The sequence below is a fragment of the Cyprinus carpio genome, chromosome B14 (assembly GCF_018340385.1).
Source record: "Cyprinus carpio isolate SPL01 chromosome B14, ASM1834038v1, whole genome shotgun sequence".
NCBI lineage: Eukaryota > Metazoa > Chordata > Actinopteri > Cypriniformes > Cyprinidae > Cyprinus > Cyprinus carpio.
Window position 1 is genome coordinate 18,080,107 of NC_056610.1, and position 23,246 is coordinate 18,103,352.

Below are 23,246 nucleotides of genomic sequence, written 5' to 3' on the forward strand. Positions count from 1 at the left end.
GTGTGTGTGTGTGTGTGCTGTCTGTCTCTCTGTCTCAGGTACTTGCTTTAACATTATCATTGCCACTGAAGCTTGAGTGTACCATTAATTAAGACAATCCAGAGGTTGTGTTTGTTCATGTTCTCCACCAAACCCTTTGAGCTCTGAGTAGCACACGAAAGGAGACCTCTTTCAAAGCAAAGAAATGCCAAATACTACAAACAACCAGAACTGAATTGTATGCCTCAGCATCACAGAAACAACAGTCATATATATAATGAATCTTGACTCAGTTGTTCATACTTGCACAGGACACAATGACGTTTTATTTGTTCAATTTCCACATGAGAGAAATACCAACTGGCAAAGTCTTCATCTTGACAATTCTTGATTTATCTGTGCACATAAATCACTGCAATTACGAAGTAAACTGACATAAATACATTTACATTTCAAAGGCATTACAAATGCATTTTTCTACATTCAGATCAAATTAATCATGGGATTTGTCTCTCAGTTTGCATAATGTCATTCACAGTGACGCTCTATAGATTATGGCCCAGATCCTACATGGTCTGACCAGTTTGTCATATATTTTTCAGCACCTAAGCCACCTGGGTAGAAATGTGTCTAACTATCCATGTTAGTTTGGTTAAAATAAAAGAGTCTGGTGTATTTCTGACATAATTTGGTAGAATATCTTATACAGAATTTCTTGTACAAAAATGTTCTTCATCCTTGAGGCTATCAGTTGAAATTATAGAGATAATATATTGGTTAAAGCATGCACAAGAATTTTAAAAATTGGTTCTTATGATCACTGGAAGATCTGCATTGTGGCCAGAGTTATTTAGCTCTAGGATTTAATGCACCACCAACTAGCAGTGTCACACATTCAGACACACAGGTGCACCCCCACACACATTTGAACACCTTCACACACATTAAATATAATAATTAAGGGAGAAATCTTTTGATCCCCATCTAAATATCGAGGAAGGCAACTCAGCCCCTTTGACATTTTTTTCTCTTCCAGGCTATATTTGCTCAGCAATATTTGCCTATGCTGGCATTTCTGTTGTTTGTCAATTTTCCTTATGAGGCTGTCATGTCTGTCGGAATGATGCACGGCGCTGACTACACATTTGGCAGGGTAAATGCCTGATATTTGCCTGGACCAAGCTCATGTGAGAGGAATATATCTCATATCTGTCATGGTAAGCACACAGGACAAATCGTTATTCTTCATTAGAATCTGATACTCCATTGCTTTAGTTGAATCTACCTTCTATTTATACGTCAATCACGTTATTGAAAAACACACAGGGCAGCCTACTCAAAGGTCACACCATTACCACAGACATGTGACTCATATAAATTGGCATGGAATTTTTGAAAATATAAAATATAAACATTTAATTCACATAAAATACAAACAAGAAACATTTATTTGCTTTGATAAAACATATCATCGCTTCAGACAATTAAGTGTGCATTCGAAACACTGCTTCACAAAACTGATTTAGGTTAGCCTAAATAGATTTTTTTCTGTTAAGTTCTTACCATTGTCTTGTTCCCAGTAAAGGGTGTTTACTATAGTAAACAATATTATCAAATAATATTATTATAGATATATACTTTTTTTTAGACTACAATAGACCTTAATCAGGTTAGACATAAAGACATAGGCACCTGAATATAATGCAGATGAAAGGATGTGAGGGATAAACGTACAGTCTTTATAATGGCGTGCAATGTATAAAGGTTCTAAATCATGTAATTTTTAAAAACTCCCCCCATACAGAAGTTTCCTCAGGTGAAAAATCGGTATGTTAAACAGCAGTACAGTAACAGTGTATAACACTACCCTGAAATCTATACCTGCAATGTTTTGTTGCCATATTGTTACAATATGACAAGACCTGCAATGTTTTGTTGAACATTTCATTGAACATACTTTTGCATTAACCAGCAGATGTCCTCAGCGTGCGGAGATTCAAGTGTTTGAAAAAAAGAGCCATTTTGGAAAGCAATTGGTTCAACTGATTCAAGGTTTTAATTTTGACAGATTCATTTGAACAAACTGATTCAAAAGGACCATTCATTGAAGAATTAGACATAGCTTGTTCTAATTCCAACCAACCAATCAACCAACATCATTACTGCTAAAATAATTATCACAATAAATATAAGGTTTTAAAATTTCACAATGATATCCTCCACTAGTAACAGAAATGTGTAGTTTTTTTTATTTTATTTTTTTATCTCCACATCTGCCAACTAATTGAAAATAAACAGCCCGAATGGCCCAATTAACTAATCATAAATCTTTGTGTATTTATTTTATTTTGAGAAAAGCTTGAATGAATGAGAAAAAAATGCAGGATCTCTCTAAATGCATATTTATGTGGATCTTTATAAATTTGTCCTGTAAATTAGCTCAGTGAACAGCACCTGTTGCTACTTGTCTTTTATCTTTTGATGTCTCCATTTTTCAGCAATCTTTCTCAGTTTCAATGGAAAGAGCAACAAAAAAATTGAATCTCTGGTCAATTGCACAATATGGCAGGGGTGGGGTAAACGTGCAGGAGACTTTGCTTCATTTTCCATTTTACGTAAAGATGGGAACGGGGGAGGGGGATCTGCCAAGAGTATTCATTTGATCTGAATGGAACTACAATAAAGCAAATTCCTGGACAGCCATCCCAGTTTATCATGGAGAGGCATTCCCCAGCCAGCCTTTTGTCTCTGGCTCTGACAGGCCACAACTGCTATTCTAACCCTCAAGAGCATGCTATATTAAATCAATATATAATATTACCAAGGTCAACATGCAACCCCTAGTGACATGCACCCATCCATCTCCCTATGACAAAATTCTTTCTATTTTTCTAAAGACTTCTCACGTCCCACTACAAGACAATGAAGGCTGAGATGACAATATTATTGTAGATGGAAACCGGTGGATAGTGGTTTCAAAGGGCAATAATGGTATATGGTATTTAAGAGACAGGAGTGCTCATGGTTTGCTCTGTAATGATGTGGAACATAAACACATGAACACTTAGCAGATATTGAGCAGAGCCTCAGTGATATGAAATAATAAAGGTTAGAGTGAAGAAACTCAGGAGTCTCAGTGCAGACGGCATACAGAAGACAAAAGAAGTGAACAAGGAAGTTTGTAGTACAAGCTTGCCATCTACTGGTGAAAAAGAAAAGATACAACCAAATCAAATGCATCAGAATAAGCTTATTGTATGAAACGGGTACATTGTGCCTCAATACATGTTCCTTGAGAATATAAGCATTTTAAAGAAGCATATTAAAAAATAAAACTTCTCTGTCTGTACAGTACGTATTAAGCTATAGTGAATATGAATGACAAGTTTATTAATGTTCAATTATGTTGAATAGGATTTGGGACCTATGAGATCTGAACTGAGACCTATGCAGCTTTATTGCATTATTGCATTGCCTTATGACAACACCGATTCTTCTCTGATTGATGTAATGTCAGAACAGAATATAAACACTTCTGAATAAAGACAGTTATTTCATCTCACATCTTGATCACTGTACGGATACTGAAAAAGAGAAAGAAAGAAAGAAAGAAACAGGTTAAGTGCATATATGTATGTACTGTATGAATATAGAAATAATTAGACACCATAACAAAGAATTTCTTCTCTTGACTAATGTGTGTGGTATATGGACATTCCAGAATACTGAAATATGTCAGGCATACAGTTGTAGCAATGCTTAGCACAATACAAGATCATTAGTAGATTCACAGAATTTACCTCTTCCCAGTGATCATAAGCTCGAAGGCCTGGTTAACCTGATCTAGAGTCAGTCTGTGTGTCACAAATTCATCCAGCAGAAGCTTCCCACTCATATAATCCTGTACCAACTTGGGCACTGCCTCAGCACTCTTCCAACCTGTCAAAGGAAGAACAGAGAAGTTACTTTAAATTGCAGGTGTATTCCACTAATACACAGTGAAATTAGAGAGGACTGTAAATGATTAGACATAATTCTCCATATCTCATCAACCTGGTGTTGCAACATATAGGCTACAGTAGATCATCATAAGATATATTTAAATTCATCAGGCATACTTTACCGCCAAAATAGGAGCCTTTTAGAGTTTTTCCTAGTAGAATATCCTCAGAAACCAGAGTAAGTTCTCCAATCCTTGTCCAGCCCACCATCACACAGACTCCCCCTGCAGGAGTACATGCTTCCACAGCGGCTCTCTGTTTGTAAGATATGACAGTTTATCAGCATCCCTCCACCGCCCCATCTCCTCACTTACGGGGGAGTACTCTGGGTTCCGGCCATTCCCGAGCTTGGAACCCTTCCCTGGACAGCACGCCAAATATGCATTACTATACTCAATCTAATTATATGTAAGTGTGAACTTGTGAACTTACCATTACTCCTACATTCCCCACACACTCAAGAGAGAAGTCAACACCACCATTAGTCAGTTTCTTCAGCACCTCCTGAATGGGTTTACTGTGGTCTTTAGGGTTCACAAACTCAGTTGCTCCAAAAGTCTTGGCGATCTCAGACTTGTCTGGATTGATGTCTACAGCGATGATCCTGGAAGCACCAGCAGCCTTGCATCCCATGACAGCTGCCAGTCCAACAGCTCCCAAACCAAACACCGCACATGTAGAGCCAGATTCTACCTGGGGGAGACAATGACAAAAAAATATAACACGTGCTACAAGCTAGTGGGATGTTATTTTTATCTTGTGGAAGTGGAAATCACACACACTTTGCCTGTGTTCACTGCTGCTCCATATCCTGTAGACACTCCACAGCCCAGCAGACAGACTTTGTCCAGTGGAGCATCAGGGTGAATCTTGGTGACATTGTCCTCTGGCACAACAGTGTATTCAGAGAAGGTGCTGACACCAATAAACTGATAAATCTGCTGATTCTTGCAGGTGATCCTGCTGGTGCCATCTGCAAGAAGACATTGCTGATTTGTCTCCCTAGGAAATAAAGAGGGTCTAAATGGAATTAAATGGTTTTATCACCTGCCTCATGAATATAATCTATGAGTTCAGAAAAACAAAAAAACATCACACAAACATTGCACAGTAACATTAACTCACCAGTTTTTTGTACAGAGGTTTGTCTTTGGACTCAGACAGCGTTCGCATTGTCCACACTGTGGCACGACTAGAGGAATAACTTTATCTCCTGTAGATAAATGGCTGAATGGAAAACAAGAAATTTTTTTTTTTTTTTTTTTTGCTTGTCATACTGTACATGTTTTTATACTTATGCAAAGGTAAATTGAGGTAAAAAATTTAGATTTCAGAACATATATATATATATATATATATATATATAGTTTCCATGGTGGATTATTGTTTACCTTTGGACATCTTTGTGACACCTGGACCAACACTTTCCACCACTCCTGCCCCTTCATGTCCCAGGATCACAGGAAAGGGCTGGGGATTCATAGTTTTACCAACCTCATGGAGGAAAGTCCAGTCTGTGTGGCATACTCCAGATGCTACTATCTGACAAAGGTCAACTGATAGTCATTAGTCTGATATATAAATACTGCTTAGTCATTCAAGCAACATCATATTGCAAGTCTACATATACGTGTTATGTGTAAATGGATTATATGCAGACATGGCCAGTGAAGTGTAATGGACCTACTGTACCTTAATTCGTACTTCATGTGCTTTGGGAGGGGCAACCTCCACCTCCTCAATGGAGAATGGTTTTCCTGGTTCCCACACCACTGCCTCCCACCACATCACCACATAAAAAAAAAAAAAAAATAATAATAATATTATTTTCATAAAAAAAAACATTTGAGGATTTTAGCTATCTTTTTCCCCTTACCTTGCCCTCAGTTTCCATGCTAACCATACACTACAATGAATCCTTTCCAGTGTTGTCTATAAACTGCCTCCTAAAATGACATGAACAACAATTATACAAATAAAAATAAAAATGATAAAACTTGTGTTAAAAGGTTTTTTCTCCTCCATAAATTGGTCTCCAAAAACAGGTTGGAGAATAGTTTGTTTCAAAATGTTTCAAAAAAATATTTGCTCTTCTGACATTGCATTAACACATGATGTATGTAACGCTGTTTTTTTATTGTCACATACAAATATCTTATTGTGGTTTTAAAATATGATAATTTCATGGCTAATTATAAATATGCATGCATTATTGCAATATTTAAAATATTTGTGAGGGCATAATTTACTGTAAGTATCATCCCACTTTAGCTTGACGTTAAATGAAAGGGAGCAGTAGGTTTCATGAAAAGTGTGTAACTTTAAAGCTATTCTGATGGATTATCATAATTAATAAACTGTTATGAAACATATCAGACATTAGTTAAAGCCTTGGTTCCACTAATACTTGTATTTGTGCACATAGGCATGACACTGCATATATGGTATCACATGTGTTACTCACCCCTGTGTGGTGTAGCAATAAGGAAGTATGCAAGTGGACTATATCATGTTACATTCATTCAAGTTTACATTACGACACATGCAACACATTTCATAGTAGAATGCTAATGTTTCAAATGCAGTTTTTTGTAAACAGTACACATTTCTTAAACATTAAATCTACAAGTACAAATCATTTCCTAATATTTTTACTGACACTAGACTAATGAATTTTCAAATTCATTTACATTTAGGCGATTGTGACATCCCTCAAAGCTAAAATGTAGTTTTGACTAGTTCACAGTATTTAGAACGCATTCAGTAAAACAGATGACTGCATGCACAGATTCACAGTTTGCAAATGTTTGTATGCTATTAATAACTTACATGCAGAGCTGGTTTTGTCAGGGCTCAGGAGAGGATCTGCTGGTATAGTGTACTTTGTACTAGTGCACAGCTGCTATATGATAATTCTAAACGTTTTACTGGCTGATTGACCAATACAGCAGCTGAACAAAGTCCTGCTTGCATGTGATTGGATGACCCCCAGATAACTATGGGCCAACCTTCCTCTTCCCAACAGCAGCAAAAGCAAAACAAGTTTGATCATGATCAGCATGTATTGAAGCCCCATGGAAATTTGCAACACTTAACTGAAGGTAATTCAATGACAGTAAGCCTAAAATAAATAATGAAAGATAGGCCGGCGAAATTTAACACTGTTGGTCTCAAGGCACACAGAAAGGAGCGATACATTTGCTGTACAGTGTACATTGAGAGAAAAGAAATGGATTAAATAAGGATATCCTTCAGTGCAAGCTTTACCATCTGCTGCTAATAGAGAAGAGATACAACCAAATCAAATACAGCAAACTTGGCTTTATTGTGTGGAACAGTTTCAGATCATAACAGACATGGTCTTTGTATTCTCCTTGAGACAATAGACAAAAAAACAAGCAATGCTTTATTCAGTGAATGTGACTTCTCCTTTCCATCGGCACCTTTAATTTACTGTGCCTGTTTACTTTAGCCAATACATACAGGCAGTGAAAAGGGACCTTTGGATTAGCAGACAGATAATCATTGTCTTTTTCTTTGTAATCCTTTTCTTTGTAAATATTGCAAAACAGTCTTTTACAATAGTCTGCAAAGTACATTATGACATTTAACTTCTGACATTGTGAGGCTTTAGAGAGGTAGAGGAACCCACCAAAATACTTAAGTTGTTTGAAGGTTATTGAGAATCATCTCCATTTCACATCTCAATCACTGTCCGGATACTAAGAAATAGAGAAACAAATGAACAAATTACATTTTTGCCAATTGTTCGTGCCTAGACTTTTTACTATGGGATTTGGAACTATAAAAAGAGAGTTCACCCTATGTATTTTATAAATGTATTCATTCATGTATGATCATTTAGTTCTCTTAAACCCCGCCCCTCAACAATCAAAATATTTTCAATAATCTGTTACACACAATACAGAAGAAAAGATCTGTCACTACTTCAGGTTCATCACAATTTTTAATATAATATTGCAATACCATATGAACATGCCTGTAGCTGGCTACCTGAATGACTAACTTGTCTTTTTAACACAACAAATAAACATTGTTCATGTTCAAAAATAAAATTTGTTCCCTGAATGACTAACTTGTCTGTTTAACACTCCACATATGAGTGTCTGCATGTATAATTTCAGTTTATTTTTTATTTATTTCTTGGTTTGTATTTGTTTTAATAGCAATATCTGACAACACTGCATAGTCTGCCCTTAAACTGACAGTAATCAAAAAAGCCCACGGATAGGTTTTTCTAACAAGTTTCCACATTTGGTAAGGCAAATACAAAAAAATATCATGATATTATCTCTCAGAAACATTACCAACGTTATCAAAAACAGAGTTATCTTAAACAAATTTATCATCTATATAGCAATGGTTATTAATGAAAACTATAATAGTAATATGTAGCTATTGTTAGCTATAGTAAAGTATTAATACATTTTGATGCAATAATAGACCTGAATAATTTTTAAACCCTGGCTACAGCCATGCATATGAACTGTTAGAGTTATTCTTAAGATGAATTAATTTTTATATTATATATTAACATTTGATAATGCTGAACATTACAGACTATTACAAGATTATTAAGCATTTAAGAAAGGCAACATTTACTTGTGTTTTTCATCATATAACAATTCCATAACTGTGTTCATTAACAGATGCAAAAAACTGACCTTCTCCCATTGATCATGTGATCAAAGGCCTGGTTAACCTGATCTAGAGTCAGTCTGTGTGTCACAAATTCATCCAGCAGAAGCTTCCCGCTCATATAGTCTTGAACAAGTCTGGGCACCGCATCAACGCTCTTCCAACCTGTCATTCACCAGGTTAATTACTGAAAAATTATTAATTTTGCACATTTGCTATCATAACAGCTCACACTACACTAAATACAGGGAAAGCATTTACCTCCAAAATAAGTGCCTTTCAGAGTTCTTCCTAGTAGGATATCCAGAGGTGCCAGAGAAAGTTCCTCCACCTCAATCCAACCTACAATCACACAGATTCCCCCTGCAGGACTGCACGCTTCCACAGCAGCCCTCTGGTCAGAGGAGACTTAATTAGATCAATTAACCTCAGAGCATATACAGTAAATTACTTTGTTCTTCGTGGCAACTTGACTTGCTTATATAAACGACACTTAAGTAAGAACAACTTTGAAAATTACAGCTCTACTAATAAACTTACAATTAATTAAATAACAATACGCACTGGTTATAGGAACTTACCATTACTCCTACATTCCCCACACACTCAAGAGAGAAGTCAACACCACCATTAGTCAGTTTCCTCAGCACCTCCTGAATGGGTTTACTGTGGTCTTTAGGGTTCACAAACTCAGTTGATCCAAAAGTCTTGGCGATCTCAGACTTGTCTGGATTGATGTCTACAGCGATGATCCTGGAAGCACCAGCAGCCTTGCATCCCATGACAGCTGCCAGTCCAACAGCTCCCAAACCAAACACCGCACATGTAGAGCCAGATTCTACCTGGGGGAGACAATGACAAAAAAATATAACACGTGCTACAAGTTAGTGGGATGTTATTTTTATCTTGTGGAAGTGGAAATCACACACACTTTGCCCGTGTTCACTGCTGCTCCATATCCTGTAGACACTCCACAGCCCAGCAGACAGACTTTGTCCAGTGGAGCATCAGGGTGAATCTTGGTGACATTGTCCTCTGGCACAACAGTGTATTCAGAGAAGGTGCTGATACCAATAAACTGATAAATCTGCTGATTCTTGCAGGTGATCCTGCTGGTGCCATCTGCAATAACACCCCGTTGAGTTTTGTCCTCTGGGAGGCAGAGAAAACTAGTTAACATATATTCAAAGCAGATGAAAAATGCATAGTATTTACTATAAATGAATATTGTATTATTATTATAACCAGTTTTTGGTGCAGAGGTTTGTCTTTGGACTCAGGCAGCGTTCACACTGTCCACATTGTGGCAGGAACAGAGGAATGACTTTATCTCCTGCAGATATAGAAAAATAAAGTGTTCTGAAATAATGCATGTGACATGCCTACACACTTATAAATTCATGTATCTAGGACGAAGTGATTAAGATGAAGCAACTGAGAAATCATTTAGAAACATTTCATATCTTGTTAGAAGTAAGAATACTTGAAGTGTTTATGATGGATTTTTGGTTTACCTTTAGATACTTTTGTGACACCTGGACCAACACTCTCCACAATCCCAGCCCCTTCATGTCCCAGAATCAAAGGAAAAGGCCGTGGCTTCATTTTAGCAACATCGTACAGGTAAGCCCAATCTGAGTGGCATACTCCAGATGCTACTATCTAAAAAGAGTCGATGAAAAGACACTTCTTAGTGAAATAAAATAATACTCTTTGAAAGCACAATAAAAAATAAAAACTGAAATAAAATTAGCATATTTTTTTAAATAATGGTCAATTTTAAAGCATACAGTTCATATCAAGAAATAAGGTTATTCTCAGGCCTATTTTTAAGTGGTGTTTTAAGTTTAGGTTTACATTTATACTACATCTAGCCTAATACGATAAATGTAGTGTTATGGATCTACCTTAATTCGTACTTCATGTGCTTTGGGAGGGGCAACCTCAACCTCCTCAATGGAGAGTGCTTTCGCTGGTTCCCAGGCCACTGCTGCCTTGCACTTGATCACTTAGGAATAAAATTATTAGGCCTATGCACTTCCATTCAGACCTTCGTAAAAAATGACAGATAAGACTTTTATAATGTTATGAAAGATTTCTATTTTAAATAAATGCTGTTATTTCTATTTATCAAAGAATCCTAAAATGCATCACGGTTTCCTTAATATATATATTATGCAACACAACAGTGCAGTTTTGAACACTGAAAATAAAAATGTATTTTCTTGAGCACCAAATCCACATATTAGCAGGATTTCTTAAGTATCATGCTGTTGTTTAAAATGGTAATATTATTTCACAATACTGTTTTTACTGTGTTTTTGTCAAATAAATGCATCGATGGTGAGCATTAGGGACTTTTTTAATCTGCTACAACAATACATTACCTGTTATGTCCTTACCTTCCCCTCAGTTTCCATGGCAACGACACACTTTTGAGACAGTGACTGTGGTCTTGCAGAGATAGAACATTTATGACAGTTAAAATGCTGAAACAAAAGCAGAAATAGTCTGATGACTTTACAAAAAAAGGTTATTAATGTCAAGAATTTTTCACTGTCTACTACTTCCAGTAACTTACTCAAGTCAGTCTAGTGTAGGCTACTATTACCTCTTACATCACATTTCAACATTTTACCATTCAAAAGGACGTTCAATACAGGAAATACATAATATTATTACTCTTAACTCACTCAGTGATTAAGGTTAATCGGGGTTGTGCTAAAGAGCAGTGTTGTTGGTACTTCTTTTCTGCTTTGCATATTCAGAATTTGGGATGCTGGCCAAACCTCATGTGATTGGCTAACCGCCTCCTTCTGCGCAAAGGCTGGCGGAATCAAAACAAGCTGGAACGCAATCTCCATCTAGTGGAGCTGTTTGGAAACTGCGTTCAATTTCAAGCAAATACTCACCCCAAAATATTATTATTTATACTTTTTTATACCCTTTTACAAACCCGTATGACTTTCTTCTCTGGAACACAAAAGGAGAGCTTGCCAGAATTAGCTTAAGTCACCATTTAATTTTATGTAGGTAACTAACTCTAATGACAGTAAATGGTGACTGAGGCTCCTTTAAATAAAAAGTAGTAGGCCTAGCTCCTCACAACACCCTGATTGGTTAGTAGGGCAGGATAGTGGGGCCAATTAATGACCCCTGGTTTACAACAAACCGCTTCAATGCGTTCATGCATTGCCACAATAACAAATGTAGTGCTTATCCCCTAAATAAGGGCCAAAATAGGACACTGATGGCTTTACTAGCTGTAATTGTGCTTTTTGTTGTAAGATGCTGTAGCACATTGTCAGCTGAAGGTACATATATTAAATGTTAAATATTAACAACAAAGTTAAATATGTTGATTGATCTATTGTTGTCCATGTCACCTCTGGGTGTTTGGGCTTGGCAATTGCTGTGCTTAGAAAATAAACAGTCGTTCTATCGCTGACAGTTATTATGCTTTTTTGAAACATACATGCAACAAGTGTGTGGTCAACCTTAAGTTTTGTTTTATACCTAGAGCCCTTGTCCTCTAATGAAGCCAGTAGTACAGACGCCACTTATGGCTTTGTGGCCTGTGTGATTGCAGTGCTTTTGTACGGAAGTTATTTTGTTCCTGTTAAAACAGTTAATACTGGAGATGGTGATTATGAACCAAGACTACACAAGAATAAACTTTAACGACCTCTTTCCTGTCTTTACAGGAATGTTTTTTCAGTGGATTTGCTGTTCAGCTATATGGTTTGTTGGACTGGTTACGGACACATTGTTTCGCCCCTCCAGAGCCCATCCTGCTGCTATGCTTGGAGGAGCACTTTGGGCCACTGGTAAATCATATGTGTGAGTGAATAAACCTGTGTTTGATATATACCAGTGTTATTTGTAACAGATTTACCTCTCAGGAAATATAACAGCAGTCCCAGTTGTGAAGTTTATTGGCCTTGGACTTGGAATTTTGCTTTGGGGATCCAGTGGATTGCTAATTGGATGGACAAGCTCAAGGTAAGCCGGACTGATGTTTGACAGAAGGGGCTTAAACTAGGGGACGAATTGAATTTCCTGATATAAAACTTTGGAACATGGATTTCCATGCTGGCCCAGGCTAGTTTATGCCATTTGAGTTGGTTAAGCCGTCCACTGGTGACACGAGCAAACTGAGAACATTTGCTGAGAAAATACTGAGAACATTTTCTTGATGCAGCTTAAATCATTGCTAAAAATGCAATGTTAATCAGCTAAGATGACAGATCATTGACAGATTTTTTAACATTATTTGTGCTTCTTTTAACGTGAGCTCATCTGTAATATCAAGTAACAAGTTCTGTGATCTGAATGTTTATTTGCATGCCTTTTTTAAATTTAGACTCATAAATATTTAGACTCACTTTTTTCTCAGAAGTGTTATGTTGCACTGCTTTAGTGCACGTTTTAAAAATATTATTTTAAGACGTAATACTTTAGATTGAGGTTCCATTTGTTAACATTAGTTTAACTACTTTTATTAACATGGTCTGACAACAAAAAAGTGCTTCTTAAGTATTTATTAATCTTAATGTAAATTCCAACATGATTAAACAGCATGATTAAAAAAATAAAAGTTGTACATGCTAATATTTATTATTATTGGACCTGAGCTAACATAAACTAACAATAAACAGTTGTATTTTCATTAACTTTAACAAAGATTAATAATGTAACTTCTCATTGTTGGTTAATATAATGGGACCTTATTGTAAAGTGTTATTCATGTTTTTAATTAAAGGCAGAGGTGAATTTACCTCTTAATTAATTCCTTTCAAGGTTTGGCTGGTTTGGTCTGAATCCAGAGGAAGTATCCAAACCAATACACAATTATTTTGGAGCTGGCCTTTGTCTGCTAAGCTAATGAGAGAGTAGGCAATGTGATATCCTTAAGCATTAGTTGTGTGCATAGTATTTGAAGGCAGACCATTAAAGGGATATTTCTTTGGTTAATGAAGGCTGAGATTTTATTTTTATTTAATAAATATTGTGTCCTCAAAAGGATGGCCAAAACCCACGGCCATGGAAAGAAAATGCTGCAGGCACACTGATTTAATATGGTTAGACAATAGTTCCATCCTGAAAATGTTTCTAGTTCACTTAGGAGTTACACCTCACAAAGATCATTTTGAGATCAAAGAGCCACTGTCTTTACTCGCCTAAAAGTTTCTCTGAAATTGAAAATGTAATATACTATGTAAGGCAGGATAAATCTCCTCCTAAGACCTGAAGTCATTTTGTATTGGATCCACAGTTCCATCTGATTTTATGGGATATGGAATAAAAACATCCTTACCTTTTATTTATTGTGAGAGAGAACCCTGTGGTACAGTTTTTGTGCAACACAATCATGTCTTTGTTTCAGTGCCATCATATTCTTCTTTGTGAGAAGTGATGTTCAGAAACGCACATCTGCCGAATCCATGCCTTTGTTGATTGATGATAGGGTAGGTTTGTTAGGGCTTTTCCTCATTAAGAGCTATTATGATTGTTTATGCAGAATAATGTTTTGTGTATTATGTCTTGGATACACAAATCTTTGCTGAGATTTTGTGCATGCATGCATTCACACGTCTGTCTTCAGAGGTTGAATCCAGACAGCACAAACCCCAGTGATTCATTGGTGGACACAATTTTACCAAAGAGCAAGAGAGTATTGTAAGTATTTGTAGGCCCTAAGTTCCATTCTTTTTGCAGTTTTCCTCATATTTCTATTCCATCAACACTGTACTGGAAAGTCTGAGTTTGATGGCTTCTGTGCTAAAATATTGCACTTGTTTGTTTGTTTGTTTTTTAATCAATGCATTTTTTTTATATTACCGTTTTGAATTTACATCTATGGTATGTTCAGTTTTAGATTCTAGTATTGTAAAATATCTGGATGATAAAGATCAAATCTATGGAATTGCATAATATCCTCTTGTTACAGTGGCTGCATTTTGGCTGTAATTTCAGGTGGCCTTTATGGTTCTGCTTTTTTACCTGTTTTCTTTATTAAAGTCCATGCCACAACCAATTCAAGTATGTTCACTGGTTCCAGTCAGAATGGTATGTGTATTTGTTAAATTAAAAGTGACATGCCGTTGTACTACAGCTTAATGAGATATGTTAAAAAAAACACTTATTGGGCTATATATATATATATATATATATATATATATATATATATATATATATAATTTTTTTTTTTTTTTTTTTTTTTTTTTTGCTGTCCATTACAGAAATTGACTACTGCTTTGCCCATTACAGTGGAATTTTCCTCAGCAGCACAGTGTATTTTCTTGCTTAATGTGCAGTCATGAAGAACAGGCCTCGGATTCATCCCAGAGCCATCTTACCTGATAATTAATGTGCTTTCTATTGCATCGTCTTTATTTTAACTTGGATGAAAGGACAATGTTGCCTTGTAACATCATCACAGTTGTGACTATATATATATTATATATATATATATATATATATATATATATATATATATATATATATATTTATGTATGTATGTGTATATGTATGTATGTGTGTGTATGTATTGTACAGTGTACATTCAGACATTGAGTTCCTGTGTTTAAGTAAGATCTTCCGTGCAGGTTTTTTGAGTGGTCTGATGTGGGGATCAGCCACATATGCCGCCTTATGGCAAATTACTACCTTAGTGCAGTGATCACATTCCCTATAATTAATGCTGTAAGTATCATCAAAAAAAAATCTTTCATGCCCTCATTCACCTTTGCATTGCAAATCGTATGTAATGATAGTGTGTTCTACTTTGCTTTTAGGGTTATGGCTTAGTAGCCTGCTGCTCTGTGGGAAGTGTGGTATTTAAAGAGGTCAAAGTAGGTAACATACAGCTATTTGTATTCATTCAGTGTTTCAGATGGCATTTTGATACGACCTAGCTTGACACTTTTTCAACTGAACTTAAATGTGTATACCCTATACATTTGCATTTAGCAGACGCTTTTATCCAAAGCGGCTTACAAATGAGGACAATGGAAGCAATCAACAAAAGACATTTAGCAGACGCTTTTATCCAAAGCGGCTTACAAATGAGGACAATGGAAGCAATCAACAAAACAGCAATTATATGCAAGTGCTATATCAAGTCTCAGTTATCTTAACGCAGTACACGTAGCAAGCAGTGGCGGCTCACCAAAATTTTGAGGTGAAAATGAAAGGAGGATTATTTAAGGTTAATAAAATTCAAAATTCATTTCAGTTGATGTCTCATAATGTGTATTTATTTTTGTTTGTAATTTCACAGCTGTAATACCATGACATGTTACTGAAGTTGGAAAGCGCCGCTTTTCTATCGCGAATGTGCCGAATCTGCTGATGTAATTACAACCGCTAGGTGACAGAGAAGGGGAGGGGAGAGTTGAGCTCTCGTGCCTCAGTTGGGGGAAAAAAATAGCCAATAAGCATCGAGTGTTCCCTTTCAGCGCTGAGAAGTGTTGAGAAAAGAAACCAGGGATCCCAGACCAATACAATTAGTGTGCCTCCTCTATTTTAAAACCCAGGAGCCACCACTGGTTGCAAGTTTTATTATTATTATTATTATTATTATTATTATTATTATTATTATTATTATTATTATTATTATATAATAAAAAGAAAACCAAAAGATTAGAAAAGCTAGTGTTAGTTTTTTTTTTAAGAAACGAAACAGTTAGTAAATTAATAGAGTGCAAGTCAAAAAAGGGACAAGTTTTTTTTTTTGTTTGTTTGTTTAAGAATAGAATTCGAATATTGAGTGCTAGAGTTAGAGGGTCAAATAAAGATGGAAGATATGTGTTTTTATGCCGATTTTTGAAGATGGCTAAGGACTCAGCTGCTCGGATTGAGTTGGGCAGGTCATTCCACCAGGTGGGAACATTCAATTTAAAAGTCCGTGAAAGTGAATGACACAATAACGAAACTTTTTTTTTTTTTTGATTCATTACTCGTAATAATAAAGAAATTAATTAGAGTCGATTTCTCCTTAGGCTGTTCTAACAAACTGATTTTATTTCCTCAGGGAATTGGGAACTTGCTGCTCTTTGCTTTGGCTTCTTGTGTTGTTCTGGCTGGCTCCCTGTTAACCCCCTATTCAAAGATTTGAGTCTTTATGTTATGTTACCACAAGATGGCAATGGTGGATCAGGTTTGTAAGCCAAACTTGCATAAGGCCTCTGCAGTTGCTTTGTAGCCCTTGATGTGATTTTCCACGTTTCTGCTCTAGCATTTGAATTGCTATCATAAGATTAATTCTAGGTGTTGTGTAAGTTCACACATATTTGAATTAAATGGTTTCCCCTTTCTGGCTATAGGCTATGTATATAGCTTTGTGTTTATATTTGTTGTATTTTCTCAACTGAATCTGAAGATTTTCATTTGTGTCCAAGAATTATTATTTATTTATTTTTTTGACTGATGAATTTTCATGAGTTTATTATCTCTCCAATAAGACCCTCAGAAGACAGACTGACAAAGGTTGGACAAGCACTTATAAAGATAGGTCTATATAATTTAGAGTCCAGTCTGAAGTGCTACAGTTCAAAAACAATGCATTCCTGATGTGTACATAAATGACTACATAGTGTTGTACACTGTTGTTCCTGTATCCTGTTGTCTTTACTGGAGCCCATTATTTATTACATCTTGATTGCTTTACTGATTGACACCAGTAAATTCAAGTACAGAACATGTCAAAACAACATTGTTTACAGGCAGGTGTGCACAAGCAACTTCTTCCTGGTGGAATATGTCTATTTGTAATTCATTTTTAAGGTCTTCCTGACAGACCTGGTTAATGAGCTTTCCTGTTTTGTAGTTTATCAGCAGTTGTTGTTAAAATGGAGAATAAAATAAATCAGCCCAAGATGGTTTGCTGAATTAAGGAGAGGGTCTCCCAGCTGGACCAAGCTAGTTGCCGAAGGTTTTGTTGGTCAGAACTGCCATAAACCCTTCTGAAACTTATGTTTTCCAGCAAGAGTGGTACTTGATAAGCTCACACCTCACTAAGAAATAAAAATACATAACCATAAACCATGCCTATGTATCTATATCTATATAGTATATATAATATATATATATATATATATATGTATAGCTAATATGTATATATATATATATGTATATGTATGGAAAATGTGGGACTGTGGTTTGTAATGACAGCGTTCTAGTCTCTTGCGCATGCAGATGTGGCGTAAGGACAGGCGACATTGTTAGTTTGGGATCTTTATCTCAGCTGGATCCGGCATCGGGCAGTTGGGGCTCACTCATTGTGATGCTGAGCGGTTGCGCTGAGCGGACCATCTGGAGCTCAATATGTGAACGAAACGAACGCTATTCCAAAAGAAAATCGACTTAATCATGCGCAGGACACTCGTTACCAATGGATACGCATTCGAGTCGCCCTGGAAATGTCTGGTTCTCTTTGATTTATTTGTCAGGTATCGTTTTTGAAAGTCTGCAACTTTTGGAAATATTCTGCCTTTCGGAAGTATTTGATTTGATAGCTGTAGTGTGTTTGTTTTTATTTGTTTTTCACCGTTTCATGTTAGTCGCACGTCCACTCGCCATGACAAACGTCCTGATCTGTGGTCCCCCGACTGGAAATAGTGTTTATTCTCAGGAGTAAAATGACCAGGACCCCGCTGATGGGGAGGTGAATGAGTCTGTGAGCCCGACCAGGTCTAATGTGGTAATATAACACTCAAATCTAAGCGGCACAAACCTGGCCATCATCAGGGGCACGTGCGACCCCAAACTCCGGAGAAAGAAAGTTAAAGTTGAGACGAGCAGAGTGGCACGCAGGGCAAGGCGAAGGAACGCGGGGCACAACTACAAGCACCCTTAACAAAACGACTGGGATATTCATGAGCTTGATGGCAGTGACACTGGTTATTCAACTATAAGGATATTACATTGAAAAAAAAAAAAAAAAGCTCCTCCATGGTTCAGCAGTGATGATATTACTGCAATGCGCTTTTCTAGCCGATTGTAAAAATTACGCAAATCGTATGAAGTGGCACCTCGGGGCTTCTCTTCTTTAATTTTATTTAAAAGTGCGACAAATGGCACGAACGATGTTGATGAGTGTCGTAAATGTTGCGGTATTGTCAAGCGACCCCTTGGACAGAGTGAGGTGTTCGCCTTTCATCTGGACAGGGTCTTGGGACTGAACAGATACTTTGCCAGCTGTCCAGCAGACGATTCCACTCTCTAGGAGGTACATGTAGCGTTCACTGTATAAAACCTTTTTTTTTTTCCAAAGTTGTAAATAAAACAAACAATGTACCTAAAATGTATTTATCACTGTTTATATAATTTTATGAAAGATTTCCCTAATTTTAAATAAATGCTGTATTTCTATTGATCAAAAGAATCCTAAATGCATCACGGTTTCCTTGATATATTATGCAACACAACAGTGCAGTTTTGAACACTGAAAATAAAAATGTATTTTCTTGAGCACCAAATCCACATATAGCAGGATTTCTTAAGTATCATGCTGTGTTTACAAATGGTAATATTATTTCCCAATACGTTTTTACTGTGTTGTTGTCAAATAAATGCATCGATGGTGAGCATTAGGGACTTTTTTTATGCTACAACAATACATTTCCTGTTATGTCCTTACTTCCCCCAGTTTCCTGGCAACGACACACTTTTTGAGACAGTGGACTGTGGTCTTGCAGAGATAGAACATTTATGACAGTTAAAATGCTGAAACAAAAGCAGAAATAGTCTGATGACTTTACAAAAAAAGGGTAATTAATGTCAAGAAATTTTCACGGTCTACTACTTCCAGTAATTACTCAGTCAGTCTAGGTGTAGGCTTCTATTACCTTTACATCACATTTCAACATTTCCATTCAAAAGGAACGGTTTCAATACAGGAAATACATAATATATATCTTAACTCACGTCAGTGGTTAAGCTAATCGGGGTTGTGCTAAAGAGCAGTGTTGTTGGACTTCTTTTCTGCTTTGCATATTCAGAATTTGGGATGTGGCCAACATCATGTGATTGGCTACGCCTCCTTATTGCGCAAAGGCGGCGGAATCAAAACAGCGGAACGCAATCTCCATCTAGTGGAGCTGTTGGAAACTGCGTTCAATTTCAAGCAATACTCACCCCAAAATATTAGTATGTATATTTTTATACCCTTTTACAAACCCGTAGATTTCTTCTCTGGAACACAAAAGGAGAGCTTGCCAGATTAGCTTAAGTCACCATTCAATTTATGTAGGTAATAAACTCTAATGACAGTAAATGGTGGAATGAGCTCCTAAATAAAAGTAGTAGGCCTACCCTACAACACCCTGATGGTTAGTAGTGGAAGTAGTGGGGCCAATTAAGACCCTGGTTTCACACAACCGCCTCAATGCGTCATGCATTTGCCACAATAACAAAATGTAGTGCTATTTCTAAATAAGGCCCCAAATAAATAGGCCGACTGATGGCTTTACTAGCTGTAATTGTGCTTTTTGTTGTAAGAGGCGTAGCACATGTCAGTGACGGTACATATATTTAAATCTTAAATATTAACAACAAAGTGAAATATGTTGATTGATTATTGTTGAACTGCGTCACCTCTGGGTGTTTGGGCTTGGCAATTGCAGTGTGCTTAGAAAAATAACAGTCGCTCTATTGCTGAAGGTTTTTAGCTTTTTGAAACATACAGAACAGTGTGTGTCAACCTTAAGTGTTTTATACCTAGCGCCTTGTCCTCTATGAAAAAAAAAGCCAACAAAGTAGTACAGACACAACTTATGCTTTTGGCTGGTGATTGCAGTGCTTTTGTACGGAAGTTATTTTGTTCCTGTTAAAACAGTTAATACTGGAGATGGTGAGTTTAACTTTTATGCTTCAAGCCTACATTTGAATGACCTTTTGACGAAAATCTGTTGTCGTTTACAGGAATTTTTTTTTCGGTGGATTTCCTGTTCAGCTATATTATCTGGTTTGTTGGACTGGTTACGGACCATTGTTCGCACCCCCATAGCCCGATCCTGCTGCTATGCTTGGAGGAGCACTTTGGGCCGACTGGTAAATCCTATTTGTTAGTGAGAAACCTGTGTTTTATATATACCTTTTTTATGTTGTAAACAGATTTAACCTCTCAGTAACTATAACAGCAGTCCCAGTTGTGACTAGTATTATTGGCTCTGTGGAATTGTGGATATTTTGCTTTGGGATTCCAATGGATTGCAATTGTATGGACAAGCTCATGGTTAAGCCTTCGGATGTTTGCCCAGAAGCGGGCTTAACACCTCGTGTACGAACTGAATTTCCTGATGTAAAACTTTGGAACATGGATTTCCATGCTGGCCCCAGGCTAGTTTATTGCCATTTGAGTGGGTAAGCCGTCCACATGGTGACCACGAGCCAAACTGAGAACTTTTGCTGAGAAAATCTGAGAACCCGCACCAATTTTTTTTTTTTCCTTTAATGCAGCTTACATCAATTGCTAAAAATGCAATGTTAAGCAGCTTAAGATGACCGGGGGGATCTTTGACATATTTTTAAACATTGTTTGTGCTTCTTTTAACGTGAGCTCATCTTTAATATCAGTAAAACAAGTTCTGTGATCTGAATGTTTGATTTTGCATGCCCTTTTCTGAAATTTAGACGCAGAAAGACGTTTTAAAAATAGGGTTTTAAGACCGTAATACTTATATTTGAAGGTTCCATTTGTTAACTATTTAGTTTAACTACTTTGTTAACATGGTTCTTGACTCAAAAAAGTGCTTTCTTAAGTATTTATTAAATCTCATGTAAATTCCAACATGAGTAAACAGGCATGATTAAAAAAATAAAAGGTGTACATGCTAATATTTGTATTATTATTGACCTGAGCTAAACGAATAAACTAACAATAAACAGTTGTATTGTCATTAACTTTAACCAAAGATTAATAATGTAACTTCTCATTGTTGGTGTAAGATAATGGGACCTTATTGTTTAAAGTCGTTATTAATGTTTTTAATTAAAGCAAGCGGTGGAAGTTACCTCTAATTAATTCCTTTCAAGGTTTGGCTGGTTTTGGTCTTGAAGCCAGAGGAATGTACCACAAACCAATACACAAGTTATTTTGAGAGCTGGCCTGTTGTCTGCTAACGTCATTATATAGTAGGCATGTGATATCCTTAAGCCAGTAGTGTGTTGCAAATAGTATTTGAAGGCAGACCATTAAAAGGATATTTGCTTTGGTTAATGAAGGCTGAAATTTTATTTTTATTTAATAACTATTTGTCGTCCTCCAAAGGATCGCCAAAACCCACCGGCCATGGAAAGAAAAATGCTGCAGGCACACTGATTTAATTATGGGTGACAAGAGTTTCCATCCTTAAAATGTTTTCTAGTTCACTTAGGAGTTACCCCCCCTCACAAAGATCATTTTTGAGGACTGAGCGATACACGGAGTGACCATGCTAGAGTCATAGTCTTTAACTCGCCTAAAAAGTTTCTCTGAAATTGAAAATGGAATATACTATGTTTAAGGCATGATAAATCGCCTCCTAGACATGAAGTCATTTTGGTATTGGATGCACAGTTTCCATCTGATTTTTATGGGGATATGGAATAAAAACATCCTTACCTTTTATTTATTGTGAGAGAGAACCCTTGTGGTACAGTTTTTTGTGTGCAACACAATCATTCTCTTGTTTTCAGTTGCCATCATATTCTTCTTGTGCTAAAGTGATTTTCATAAACGCCACATTCTGCCTATCCATGGCCTTTGTTGATTGATGATAGGGTAAGAGTTTGTTAGGGCTTTTTCCTCATTAAGAGCTATTATGATTGTTTTATGGCAGAAAAATCAAAAAAAAAAAAAAAAAAAAAAAAAAAAAAATGTTTTGTGTATTATGTCTTGGATACACAAATCTTTGCTGAGATTTTGTGCATGCATGGCATTCACAACGGACTGTCTTCAGAGAGTTGAATCCAACCGAGCACAAACCCCAGTGATTCATGGTGGACCAATTTTACCAAAGAGCAAGAGAGTATTGGAAGGTTTTGTAGGCCCTAAGTTCCATTCTTTTTGCAGTTTTCTCTCATATTTCTTTCCATCAAACACTGTACTGGAAAGTCTGAGGTTTGATGGCTTCTGTTCTAAAATATCTGCACTTGCTTTGTTTGGGTGTGGGGTTGGTAATCAATGGCATTTTGTTTATATTACCGTTTTGAATGTACATCTATGGTATGTCAGTGTTGATCCTAGTTTTTGTAGAGTCGTGTATTGTAAAATATGGTGATGATAACGATCAATCTGCATTGGAATTGGCCATAATGATCCTCTTGTTTTTACAGTGGCCTGCAGTTTTGGCTCTGTATTTTCAGTGTCCTACGGGTTCTGTTCTGCTTTTGTTGCCTGTTTTTCTTTTATTAAAGTCCATGCCCCAACCAATCCAGGTATGTTCACTGGTTTCCAGTCAGAATGGTATGTGTATATTGTTAGATTAAAAGTGGACATGCCGGTGTACTACCGCTTAATGAGATATGTTAAAATAAAAACACTTATGGGCCTAGTATATATATATTATATATATATATAGCTATTATCATACATACTTATAATACATACATGATATATCTAGT

At 36.5% G+C, this 23,246-nt stretch overlaps 2 protein-coding genes and 1 pseudogene across 12 annotated transcripts; 2 read left to right on the forward strand and 1 right to left on the reverse strand.

The window, feature by feature from the left end:
* Positions 1-2,016: 2,016 nt before the first annotated feature.
* zgc:77938 (Alcohol dehydrogenase class-3-like) lies at positions 2,017-11,458 on the reverse strand. 5 transcript variants are annotated; one of them, XM_042738301.1, is made up of 11 exons: positions 11,333-11,458; positions 11,042-11,128; positions 10,622-10,648; positions 5,673-5,747; positions 5,372-5,522; positions 5,106-5,193; positions 4,763-4,982; positions 4,413-4,673; positions 4,103-4,235; positions 3,780-3,918; positions 2,017-3,563 (listed from the first exon to the last, which is right to left on the reverse strand). In XM_042738301.1, exons 2-11 carry the CDS (start codon positions 11,057-11,059, stop codon positions 3,539-3,541), a joined length of 1,137 nt encoding a protein of 378 aa, XP_042594235.1. In that variant the 5' UTR covers positions 11,060-11,128; positions 11,333-11,458; the 3' UTR covers positions 2,017-3,538. The 5 variants fall into 5 exon arrangements, with proteins under 5 accessions (XP_042594235.1, XP_042594236.1, XP_042594237.1 ...); XM_042738302.1 differs by having other exon boundaries at positions 11,221-11,361; XM_042738303.1 differs by lacking the exons at positions 2,017-3,563; positions 3,780-3,918; positions 4,103-4,235; ... (3 more) ...; positions 5,372-5,522; positions 5,673-5,747 and adding exons at positions 7,282-7,702; positions 8,666-8,804; positions 8,901-9,033; ... (2 more) ...; positions 9,884-9,972; positions 10,154-10,301 and having other exon boundaries at positions 10,547-10,648.
* Positions 11,459-11,509: 51 nt separating this feature from the next.
* On the forward strand, positions 11,510-14,771 carry LOC109081162 (transmembrane protein 144-like). Of its 7 annotated transcripts, XM_042738307.1 has the most exons (6): positions 11,510-11,953; positions 12,160-12,282; positions 12,344-12,466; positions 12,542-12,641; positions 14,026-14,107; positions 14,245-14,771. In XM_042738307.1, exons 1-6 carry the CDS (start codon positions 11,827-11,829, stop codon positions 14,320-14,322), a joined length of 633 nt encoding a protein of 210 aa, XP_042594241.1. In that variant the 5' UTR covers positions 11,510-11,826; the 3' UTR covers positions 14,323-14,771. The 7 variants fall into 7 exon arrangements, 6 of the variants coding, with proteins under 6 accessions (XP_042594241.1, XP_042594244.1, XP_042594243.1 ...); XM_042738310.1 differs by lacking the exon at positions 12,542-12,641 and having other exon boundaries at positions 12,344-12,479; XM_042738309.1 differs by having other exon boundaries at positions 13,440-14,771.
* Positions 14,772-18,033: 3,262 nt separating this feature from the next.
* On the forward strand, positions 18,034-22,345 carry LOC122139692 (annotated as a pseudogene).
* Positions 22,346-23,246: the final 901 nt, after the last annotated feature.